We start from the raw sequence: 12,591 nt of genomic DNA on the forward strand, positions 1-12,591 counted from the left end.
CTCTGACACTGTCACTGTGCCAGGACCCAAGTTCTGATCGAGCCACTTCGTTCTCAGCCTCTGTGAGACGTCCAGGGAGCTGCGGGGAGGAGGGCCCTGCCCTGGCTCTCTGCTCCCAGCAATTTACCTTCACAGGCTTGAGGGTGGCAGAGAAGGCATCCTGCAGGGCACAGCAGGCGAGCCGCCACATTTCCTCGGTGAACACGGGGCCGGCTGTCACCAGCACGTACCTGCCAAAAGCACCAAGGAAAAAGGCTAGAATCCTTGCATTTGGTGTTGTCACAAATGTAGGTCCTCAGAGACTCACGCATTGGTTTATTCTGTGGTTTCCTTCCAAGTCTGCCTGTGTCATAACACTCTTGCCACTCCCCATCTAGTATCCCATTATTGAAATGCTGTGTCAGCATCCTATTTCCTGAACCACTTTCAGATACAAACAGTAATGGATCCTCAGTACAGACAGGCCAAGGCGGAGACTTGGGCAATGTATGTATATATATATATATATATATATATATATATATATATATATATATATATATATAGTGTGTGTGTGTGTATGTATATTCTGTACTCATTTTTCCATTCTAGCCCCGTTTTCCACCGCTCCTCTACAAATAATGAACATTCAAAACCAAACGCTTCTTGTTGTCCTTAAGACTCTCAGCTCCATGCATTCATGCATTCTGTTCTCCTGTGTGGAGAGTCCTCACCTACCTCCCTTGGAGCCTTGTGATCAAGTCTCAGAGGCAGTGCTTGCTAACCGTCTTACTCCCCCGGCTGCCTATCCTTGCTTGCATTTCACAGTTTCTCATCACTGTTATCATTTTTGCATTGGCTACAAGCTGTTGTAGGGCGGAGACCCTAGTTTATATTGCTTTCTGTAAATCAGAGTCTTTTTTTCTGTTTTTTTTTTTTTTTTTTTTTTTTTGGAGAGAGAGAGAGAGAGGATTGATCTTCCACCTGCTACTTCAGTCCCCAAATGGCTGCAACAGCCTGGGCTGGGCAAGGAGCTTCTTTCAGGTCTCCCACATGAATGCAGGGGCCCAAGTACTTGGGCCATCCATCTTCTGCTGCTCTCCCAGGTGCAATAGCTGGAGCTGGATAGGAAGTAGAGCAGCTGGGACTCCACTTGGCACTGCAGGCAGAGGCTTAGTCCTCTACTCCACAGCACCAGCCCCTGTATAAAATTTTACACAATATTTGCCAACTGAATTGTATAATGAAGAACCACTGTTAGCATACAGCCATGTTTTACTTATAGAAAACAGTCCAGGGGCAGGCACTGTGGGTTAAGCTGGCTCTTGAGACACATGCATCCCCTATCAGAGTGTCTGGGATTGGTCCCACCTCTTTCCAGGTCTGCTTCCTACTAATGCACCTGCGAGGCAGCAGATAATGGTCCAAGAGCTTGGACAACCACCACCCATGCAGGAGACCCAGATGGAGGTCCTGGTTCCTATCTTCATCTTGGCCCAGCCTCAGCTGGGGAGGTGAATCAGCGGATGGAAGATCCCTGTCTCTCCTTCTCTCTTTCACAAAGAAAAAGGAATGGAGGGAGGAAGCAAGGAAGGAAGGAATCGTAAGAAAATAACAATCCAAAAAGGGGGTCACTGCCACAGAAGGTAAGTTAATTTTATACTTTTCATAATCAAAACCCCAGCTTGGTGGAGAGCTAGGGAGCCCCCTTCTCACCTAATGCAGGAGCAGCCCACTCTGGAGATGGTTTCCGTGGGCTTGGCCACGCACGCTACAAGCAACTCAAAGAGGTCCTTCAGCATGGTGTTGATCATGCTCTCGTACCGGATGTCTACGGGAAAAAGTGAACTCCAGTTTGCCGCGGTAGACTGAAATGTCCATGGTGCAAATGAGAAAAGTCTGAGCAATTAACAAATGCATAAATGTCTGGGTGAAGGAACAATGAGAAAAATGTCAACACCCCCCAGATACCCAGCAAAACCACAACTCTCCTCTTGGATTTTTACCCAATTTCAGCTTGTTCCATCCATCTCTAGATATACCAATGTGGTTTACTTTTATGTCTTGATGTGCATTTTCCAGTTAAATATACATTCCATCTAAACCAAACAATTGAAATTCTTTAAAAATGGGAAAATATTCTTCCCCTGCTGCTGATAGCTGAATTTAATGTTTTTGGAAAAGGAAAAAAAAAAAAAACAGTCTTGCTTCAGTCTCCACACTATCCACAGACTAGAGAAAATCAGAATTCCAAAAATCACGTATTCTTCGCCCAATTCAAGGAACACATCTGTTCTTTCCACAAGGTCGTGTGATGTGACAGAATCCTCCAGGGGTCCATGCCATGCAAAGCAATGGTCAGGTCAACACCAAGCCCTTGGGGTACACGTGTTTCCTTTCTCAGTGTTCTCTATGGCAGGGCAAATTGTCTTTGCACAACTGAGTAGAAACACAGGTTGTTTGCTTTGTGGCTCTCCCTTGGGGTCCATGTTCTTTTTGGTGTGTCTGTCTGCTCCCACAAGGGAACCTTTATTCTTACACTTCTATTTATAACCCTGATGGCTTCCACATCTTCCTTCATGAGCAAGGATTTATATTTCACAAGTGAGGCGCCACTGATAATAAAGTGGGCAGATTCCCCCGGTCTCGAGGTCCCTCTCCATCTCAGGACATCAGTCTGTTAACCACCCCACACTTCCACAGAGAGAGAAACTTCTCTGCATCCCTGGTCAGTGAAGCAACTTCTTGGAAATACTTGAAGGCTTTTCTACAGCCTTGTCTCCTCCACTGAAACTCCTCAGATGAAACAGGATGGTAGGACACACCCTTCCTCACTAACAGGCTACAAAGGTATTTCTTCATTTTTCAGTTTGTTGCATCCTTAAACTTGCCTTTCTTCTCTTAATGCACAGACACACTAGACCTGCTTATTAGTTTTTCTAAAGATATAATATTTTTAAATGTTTATTTTTATCTAATTAAGAGGGAGAGAGAGCGACCCATCTTACATTTGCCGGATAACTTCCCAAATGGCCACAACAGCCAGGGAGGGGTCAGGCTGAAGCCTAGAACACCATTCAGGGTCTCCCACACGGGTGACGGGGGCCCAAGCTCTTGAGCCGTCATCTGCTGCTTCCAAAGACACACTATCAGGCAGCTGGATCAGAAGTGGAACAGCCAGGTCTCCACCCAGCACTCTGATCTGGGCTATGGGTGCCTTACATGGCAGCTAACCTGCTGGGCCTCAGTGCCCACCCCACAGATATTAATTTTAACCAGATATGTATTGCGAGTACTTTGGTGATTTCACAGAGGACATACAGGTATAAGTTTTCTCTTTGGTAATATACTATTGAAAGGTTGGCACTGACCTTGTCATTCTATTTTAATCACTCCCCGGGCAAAAATCATGCACCAGTGTTTGCATTAGGTATTTATGAGGCACTTTTAGACAAGGCGGCTGCCTACCAGGGAGACCCACAATGAACCGCACCGGCGCTGTGGCTACCTGAGTGCAGAAAGCTTTGAATGTGTTCTACCACCAGCTCGCAGGACAGACCAATGGCGTGCTTGAAATTAGCAGAGGCCACATCCCAGTAGGAGTGGTCTTTATGGCTACGGCGGAGCCAGAGGGTCATCACAGGAAGGAGGAGGTGGACAACTGCGTAGATTCCAAACCCTGGACCTGGAAAAGAGAAGGCGGCATCAGGATCAGGCCCTCACGTGGCAAGTTCCTTGTCATTGCTTGGCAATGCTGGTCTCTCTCGAAGGATCTCCCCATTCTCTGAGCAAGTGCAGGGCAAAAGAATTTACCAGTGACTGGGGAATATCAAGGGCATTTTTCTATTTTGTTTCTGCCTGATTTTAGTGATGGATTACACGCATATAAAATTTAGGTATTTAATAAAGCTAAACTATCACTAGATTAACTCTGGCCCCCCAGATATAAGCAGATACATTTATGCATATAAGACCAGACCCCTTTAAAATGTAGGAGCATGTGTTTATATAAAAACAGAAATACAGAGCTGTGTTTTTCCAACTTACTTTTATGTAAACTGTGTTCTGTATGTTGGTTAGCAAATTTAGCTGTTCCTCATTTTTACTGTCACATGCTATTTCCATTCTGTGTCACTGCCACAGTGTACTTCTCCATTCTCGAGGGGTAGTTAAGATGTCTGTCATTTTTTGCTTTACAGGCGATGCTATAAAGAAGCTTTGTGCTGCCTTGCAGAAGTGTTGATAGATTTTTTTTTTTGACAGGCAGAGTGGACAGTGAGAGAGACAGAGAGAAAGGTCTTCCTTTGCCGTTGGTTCACCTTCCAATGGCCGCCACGGCCAGCGTGCTGTGTCCAGCGCACCACGCTGATCCGATGGCAGGAGCCAGGTGCTTCTCCTGGTCTCCCGTGGGGTGCAGGGCCCAAGCACTCCCTGGCCACGGCAGAGAGCTGGCCTGGAAGAGGGGCAACCAGGACAGAATCCGGCACCCCAATCGGGACTAGAACCCGGTGTGCCGGCGCTGCAGGTGGAGGAATAGCCTATTGAGCCGCGGTGCTTGCGATAGATTTTTAAAATGTGAATTACAAAAGCAAGTTATCCTCTTTATAATAAATGTGGAACTTACATGAAAATTAAAAGAAGAAAATCCTCACCCAGAGAGATAACCACATTTTGATATTTCCTTTTGGTGTATTTATAAATATGTAAAAGTTCAGAGTTTTGAGGATTCTCTAGTACCTAAACATTAATATAATCCCTGTATTAGTCACATCATTAAATATTGTTCACAAATATTAATTTTAGTGTCTGCAGAATATTTATATGCTTTACCATAATTTATTTAACTATGTCCTATTTAGCTTGCTCATAATTTTTTTGGTATTTGAGCTGTTTTAGCAAACATACATATTTTTGTCTCCATCACTGTTAAATTCTTTGGATGACACATGCCTATGAGTGGAATTATTGGGTTAAATGCTCATCACACATTTCGTAGGAATTAATTTGAAAGCAGAAAATGGTACTGACCAGTGAAACATATGTAGAAATAGTGGCAAACAGTTAATTCTATAAAATACCTTCTTCTTCTTCTTTTTAACATGTAGGAGTAGCTCCAGTATCTTTTCCTGAAAATAAACTTTGCTATGGATTTGGAAACAGTATCATTGAGCAAATCTTCATGAAGATGAACACAGACTTCATTCTTGGAATTAATGGTTTCATTTGGGGTTCTGATTCTTTAAGTAAAAACTAAAATCTCTATTACCTGTATATGCTAGACTTGTTTAATTCAGAACAAGAAATACATTCCTAAGGGCCATTCTTCCCTTATACAATCAGGGGACCGTGGTAGGTGAATACCAAATGTCTGTTTCCAAATCTGGTCCTCTTTGACCTTTACACAATCAGAATGTTGTCATGTTAATACTGCATGTGTCTGTGAGTGACTTATGTGAATGGTCGACCTGGTGAGCCCTACAGTCAGCTCTGGGGCTGAGAACATGTACTGCAAGATCTGGCTAAGGAGGAAGGCTGTGATCATGGACATGGCAAAGCCAGCTGGCTCGCTGAGGACACTGACACCATAGCCTTGGCCCAATTAATGTGGGGATCCCATGCAATTAGCTAATGACCTGGAAGAAATGTAAACAATCCACAGGATATATCTTAAATATTACATATCACAGTCATTTAAAAAATAAAAGGGTACATCAAAAAGTTGGTGGAAAAATGAAATTAGAAGATAAGTTTATTTTGCTGCACCAAATTTTTGAAACCCATGCAGAGTTTTTCATAGTATGCATTTGTCATGAATTTTAAGATTAAGTGAATTTGCTAATTTTTTTGCACCAAAATAAACACATATTTTAATTCCACTTTGCACAAACTTTTTGAAGTATCTGTATATTTACTGAACATCTATTATCTGTGGAGCTTTGTCCCAAGTCTAGCCAACAGTAAAAACGGGTAGACATCCAACAGAAGTACTCTCCTGGGAAAAGTTATGTAACAAGTGTCTCCCAAAGCAGGCACAGAACTATTTACCAGGTGTTTTGGTGACATCTCTCAACAGCTCGAAGAGTAAGTCCAAGGTCGGTGGTTGGTGCTGTCGTGGACAGTTGGACACAGCTGCCGTCAGCTGCTCCAGCAGGATGATCCAGACTTCAATGAGACCTGTTGGCCGCAAAGCACACCCCCATGACATCCAGGTAAACCTAATGCACAGCAATGGTGCTACCCAACTAAACGGCCAGTGTCACCCACTACATGAGCTCTCAGTGTCTCTGAACGTGGGCAGGGTATGGCTCAGATGTTTTGACAAAGCAATGAAACTGCTCACCTTTCTTACTTACTCCCCTTTAATAAAACTGTGATTATGGCATGTAAATTCACTATATTGATGGTGCTGTCAGATTTCTTGGAAGCTGATGATAGCAAAAATCATAGAATATTCTTTCCATTCTATTGCCTTAGTTTATCTTTTTTTTTTTTTTTTAAAACTTACTGTGGTACATATTTATAACAAATAGCCATTTTACACACAGTAATGGTTTAGTGGCGTCGATTACATGCACGATGCTGTGCAAACTATCAGTACTGCTTCCAGACCATTTTTTATTCCCTCAAACAAAAACTCTGTTAATGGTTTCTAAGGAACTTCCCATTTTTCCCTCACCCCAGCCCCGGGCAAGTTACTGTTAATTTTCAGAAAGGATATTGGCATTGTGGTTATGTTCTGTTATCTTTAAACAACCCATACTGAAACATTTACAGATGTTTCAGGTAAATCTATTTTGCTGCAAAACAATTTGAAATCCATGCATAGTTTTTTCAAAATAAATGTTTTCCTTGAACTTCCTGAATACCCCTCCTGAGTGTTTTATATGCTGTTAGTTTTGTATGTCTGAAATTTCCATGCTTGGGCAGGGATTATTTGACTTTGGAAACAAGAATATCACTTCAGAATATCTCAATACTGAGAACTGTTTAATTTTTAATACTAACTTAAAGCTCTTTGTCCTTTTTTCCTGATCTATGTTTCATACATATTTATAACGATGTCTCAATGAATTGATAATGTGGGAAACTCTAGGTGGGTACTCTTTCTAGAAAAAAGAAATTGGTGACTACTTTGCCCCAGTGGAAAGGGGAACACTCACTGTTACATATGCAGCATTTACAACTGTTTAAAAGAACGTATTAGACATAAACAACATTAACTTCTGCTTATAATTATCTAAGCTGGAGGCTGAAATGCTAAGTAAAAATTATTCTTACCTAATCATTAAAATGATACCTCTATTAGGTATCATTAGGTATCTTGCCAGTTTCCATTCCTTTAATTGTTCCCTACAACAGATGTTTATTTTTTCCTATAGTTCTTTCCTGTGACTCATCTGAACTAGTGAGGTTTGACTGTTTATATTCTCTATTGAAAACAAAACCTTCCAGCCACCCCCATAAATGAATTTGTAACAGCAAAATATGTTAAAATTAAAAATGAACTAGAACACATTTAAAAACTTCCCCCTAAAAGTCCATTGGTAAAATTGACGAATTTGAAACCACTTATGCTCACAAGTTAGATCTATTGAAGGGTGTCATTTCCTTCTCTCCTGAGACAGAAGACGGTGGGTACGAGAAGGAGCTAATCCATCTGACAGTTATCTCAAGTACCTGATTAAACTCCGAGCCACACGACATTGCAGGGGAACTAGTTTGAGACAGACTCTAAAATCATTCTTTTCCTGAGCCTTCAGCTTCACCTGTCACAAACTCTCTGTCCAGTAATGGCTTAATTTCCCCAGTCGCTAACCAAAAACTCCTGCAGGAATTATTTATGTAATGACTGTGTTTTCTGAAAAGATATTAAGGACAAGTCCAGCCAATTTATGTACCAGTGCACCAATGCCATGCATTCCAGTTTGCTGAATTCAAAGTTAGAGTACACTGAGAGGAATTTGCAAATCTGCAATGTTTTCAGATAGAAGCATCTGAAAAGGAAGGATTTGGAGGCACTGACTGTAAAAAGGACATGTTTGGAAAGTCATGGCAACTTTAGGTAAACCTGTTTTGATATAAAAAAATAACAAAAATGGGTGTTCCTTTTTTACCAACTATTAGCTATCTACAGTTTAAGCTTCTGGGAATATGAAAATAGCAAATTTCTTGGCTTAGTTCAATTAACTTACCAGTGTCGTCATCAAAATCAGCCAGGACTGATTCAATTCCATCTTCACTGCTTGCTGACTGCTCCTGGAGTCTACGTGGCAAGCTAGCGAGTCGCCCACTAAGGAATATTGGCTTCAAGGGCATTTTGTATATTTTGGCCAATAACTAAAAACAAAAAAACTGCAGTTATCTGTTGGAGGAAGCTACACTCTGGGTGTTAAAGAACAGTAATATTATACACCAGTAATAACTGGGAGACAGGAAACTAGAAACATCCTGGTGTATACAAGTTTTAAGATTGGTATGCTGTGATTCGTATTTAAAAGGTAATTTAGAAGAGCCATTTAGCCCACAAAGCAGATGAAATAGCAATCAATGGCAAAAGTAGCAGGAAATTTTTTGGTATCAAGGTTACATATGAGCTTTATAGATTTTTATACTTTTTGCCTATGGGATGAAATGTTCCATGGGAATCGTTGAGAAGATGCTAGGCAAATGGGCTACCAGGCCCTGATTTCCCATTCTGATGCAACACTCCAGAAACAGGGCCACGAGACACTGGGGACATGGAGGCATTTGTGGGCAGGAGAGAGAGATGAGGGTACCAGAAGGAGAGCTTAGCTTGGTGGTTCCGGTGCCTGCATCCCATGTCCATGTGCCTGGGTTTGACACCCGGCTCCTGACTCCAGCTTCCTGTCACTGACAACTCTGGGAGGCAGCTGTGATGGCTCAGATAACTGGGTTCCTGGCTCCTGGCTTTAGCACCAGCCCAGCCCCAGTCATTGTGGGAATTTGGGCAGGGAAGCAGTGCATGGGAGCTCTCCCTGCCTCTCAAATTAATATTTTTTTAAAGGGAGTGCAGAAGAGTGGCTGGGCTCCTTATTTTTCTTCTACTGCTGAAGTCCAGTCCCCCAGAGGTCACTGGCACCGGGCCAAACTCCCAAGCTTCATGAATTAGAAAACCTGCCTGCTTTGCCCACTCTGGACTATGACAAAGTTCCTGTCCTTGCGGGGCCTGTGGACCACAATCCTTTCACAAATAACAACATTTCCAACGTCCATAGGATAGGAAAAACTCAAGAACTGGTATGACAAAGAGGGAGCAGGGTGTGTGTGGGACGTTGGCAGGGAGCTGCCAAGGAGGTGACACTTCTGATGAGCTGTGGCACATGGGGCCCGCCACACGGAGGTGTAGGGGCGACAGCCCAGGCTGAGGGCGCAGCCCTGTTCCCAGGCAGCCATGAGCATGGTGTTTCTGCGAGGCAGGGGGCAGGTGGCTGGAGTGCCATGAGAGGTGGAAGTGGAGAGGAAGGCAGGGGGTCCTGTCAGGTGGGGCGTGGGGCCACCTGTCCTTTGGATTAACGCCACCATGAGGCAGAGATGGTCCATACAGCCCCAAAGAGGCCTGGGGACACAACCTGAGGAGACAGGAGGAAACCTGCTGAGAGGGGGTGGTCCCTGACACCTGGGAGAAAGGGCTGGAAGGGAGGTGGGTGCCCAGCTTGTCCGGCGTCGGCCACAGGTGAGGTTGATGCCCAGGTGGCAGCTCTGATAGGCGGTCCATGGGCTGCCTTTAACCAGGTCTTGTTGGAACACGTCCTGCCTCTTTTTTCCAGTATCACAAGGCACCCTGGGCACCTCACCTTCCATTTTTCAGTACCATCATGAAGGCGCCCATGACCTCATGACCCTTGCCCCGACAGCCTGATGCTGTCAGAGGCTGTGGTAGATCAGGCGTCGGTGTGCAAGACGTTTCACAGGTCTCCTTGCCACCCCCGGCCCCGCCCCACCCCATGTGCCCATTATTTTCTTCCCTTTGTGGAAAGGGCAGGGACAACCGCAGAGACTCCAGATCTACGTCTCAATCTCCTCTGAGCCAGAGCCGGAAGCGTTGTCTCTTGGGCCTCACCCAAAGGCATCCACACACAGAGGAGGCTTTGAAAAGTTTGTGGGGGACACAGACATGGAATTCAAAGATAATTTCTGTGCCAAAAAAAAAAAAAAACCCTCCTTCCATAAGTTCTTCCTAATTCACATGCGCTGTGCACTTTCTGAAGACCCCTGGCGGCCTGGGGAGCTGCTGGGGGACTCCACACGGGCCTCTCCCCTACCTGTGAGCAGCGCCTCAGGTAATCGAGGGCAGGCAGGCACAGGTCTGTGGATGTGGCTCCTGCTCCCGGGACACAGTCTCCGATCTCCTTACAGTCCACCTCCCCTGCAGGAGTGCGGGACACAGAAACACAAGATGACCCTTGCAACCGAACAGCCACGTACTCACCTGGCCTTCATTCTCCAAATATTTACTACAATCCAGAGAGAGGGGGAACGAGAAGGAAAATGGCCCCAAATGGCACAAGCCCGAGAAGAGCCCTTTCAGTCCTCGCACCCCTGCCCCATGTAGGTATATGTGGCATCTAAGTGGGGCCACCCGGACATGTTCTTTCATTGGCTTATACTGTTTTCTAAGCGCCCTTCTCGCAAAGCAATGGCCATTTGTTTCTTCTTGTTCTACCCTGGTACTTTCCAGGGCTGGACTTTGTGTGTCTGCACTTAGGCACACTGTCATCTGCTCCCCGGAGCCCCGCTGTTGGTGACAGAGGATGATCCCAGAGATGAGTGCTGACCTGGGCTGCAGGGAAGCGCTCAGCCTCTCTTTCTCTGTTTGGAAAAGGACCTCGTTCACTGTCAGTGCGTGTGCGGCACTGAGTACTGATGATACATGAAGGCTCTGGGAAGACTGTGAACATCCAGGGTCTGGGGTCACAGACTGCTTAATTAACATTAAAATGAATCCTGAGTTTTTAGGTGCACATCTGGAGAGGTAACATATCCACAAAAGGATGCCTACATTGTCTACAGGCAAACAATAATGGAGATGTAGGATTTTTCTTCTCATATCATGAACTGTTTCTATACTTTATAAACTCAGTCCACAGCACTGTAATTATTTCTGATCGTCTACAGTTGTAGCAACTAGTATCTCCCCTGTGGTTAGGGAGACAGAATTACTAGACATTAGTTAAAATTCAGAGGCAATGAGGAATGTTTTCCCTTTAAAACAACACAAAAAGATGAACATTGTTTATATTTTAGATTGCAGTTGGTGGTTTCTTTTGATCAAAGGTAGACAGTTCACACTTAAGGATTTGCAGATCCTACTGCCTCCATGACAAATTCTCATCCCTACTGTAAACTTAGCAGGAAATCTGCAGCTGACAAGTGAGCACAGCTCTGTTCCAATGAGACTTGATTCATAAAAACTGTCGGTGGGTCACATCTGGCCCTAAGCCACAGTGTGCCAGTCCTTGCTTTACACATATGTATTTTACACTATAAAAATGCAAGGTCAATGCATGTTGAAATATGCAGGTGAGAAATAAAAATACATTTCCTATGCTGCTGATTACAGTGAGTGTGTGTGTGTATTTACTGTGGCTGCGGTGTGACTCACTGAAGTCCATGAGAATGGCGCCTCCCTGGAGCTGGGTGGGACACAGGCAGCAAGGTTATACAGGGACTCTGACTTTCCCACTGATCTCAAGTCCTGTACACATGAGTTCACCTTATAATGCACAGAAAAAACTAGAAACTGTCTTGTCAATATCCTCCATAGGCACGCTGGTAATTCTGCATTTTCAGTCCCCAGCTTCTTGTTGAGATAAACTCTTTCATTTCCAGCACGTGGCCAGACATCTCTATCCAAATATTTCACATTAGATCAACGTGTCTAAATGTCCAGAGAATTCCTTACTTCCCTCTCTGCTGTGGACTGAATGTTTGTGTCCCCCACTTCCCCAGTTCATGTGTTGAAACCATCCCATATGGGTGCCAGTTCGAGTCCTGGCTGCTCCTCTTCCAATCCAGCTCTCTGCTATGGCCTGGGAAAGCAGTGGAAGATGGCTTAAGTGCTTGGGCCCCTGCATCCACGTGGGAGACCCAGAAGAAGCTCCTGGCTTCAGATCAGCACAGCTGTGGCCACTACGGCCATTTTGGGAGTGGGCCAGCGTATGGAAGACCTCTGTCTCTCCCTCTCACTGTCTGTAACTTTACCTCTCAAATAAATAAATAAAATATTAGAAGCAGCCTAATAAGCAAGGTGATGGTGTGAAAAGGTGAATGAGATCAGTGTCCCCAAGGAGACCCCGAGAGCTGCTCCCCCTCTGCTAGGTGAGCACACGCCAAGAAGGCACCGACTGGGAAGCACACAGAGCCGTCACCAGGTCTGGACTGTGCTGGTGCCTCGACCACAGGCTTCCCAGCCACTAGAACTGTGAACATGAAGTTTCGGGGCTGCTGTGGTTAACTTGCCACTTGGGATGGCCACATCCCATCTCAGAGTCCTGGGCGTGAGGGCCAGCACTGCCTCTGATCCAGCTTCCTGCTAGTGTACACCCTGGGAGGCAGCAGATGATGGATCAAGTACTTGGATCCCTGCCACCC

General features: G+C 44.8%; 1 protein-coding gene across 4 annotated transcripts in view; it reads right to left on the reverse strand.

The window, feature by feature from the left end:
• ARFGEF3 (ARFGEF family member 3) overlaps window positions 1-12,591 on the reverse strand; it is a 179,249-nt gene that overhangs the window by 14,392 nt on the left and 152,266 nt on the right. For all 4 annotated transcript variants that reach the window (XM_051854295.3, XM_089332622.1, XM_089332623.1 and 1 more), the window contains 6 exons: window positions 10,263-10,366; window positions 8,172-8,316; window positions 6,025-6,153; window positions 3,488-3,664; window positions 1,696-1,810; window positions 128-230 (listed from right to left, as the gene is read on the reverse strand). In XM_051854295.3, the coding sequence (XP_051710255.3) occupies window positions 128-230; window positions 1,696-1,810; window positions 3,488-3,664; window positions 6,025-6,153; window positions 8,172-8,316; window positions 10,263-10,366 (773 nt within the window). The remainder of the gene's footprint in view (window positions 1-127; window positions 231-1,695; window positions 1,811-3,487; window positions 3,665-6,024; window positions 6,154-8,171; window positions 8,317-10,262; window positions 10,367-12,591) is intronic.

Source organism: Oryctolagus cuniculus, chromosome 5 (genome assembly GCF_051225735.1).
Source record: "Oryctolagus cuniculus isolate XC-2025 breed Fujian yellow rabbit chromosome 5, ASM5122573v1, whole genome shotgun sequence".
NCBI lineage: Eukaryota > Metazoa > Chordata > Mammalia > Lagomorpha > Leporidae > Oryctolagus > Oryctolagus cuniculus.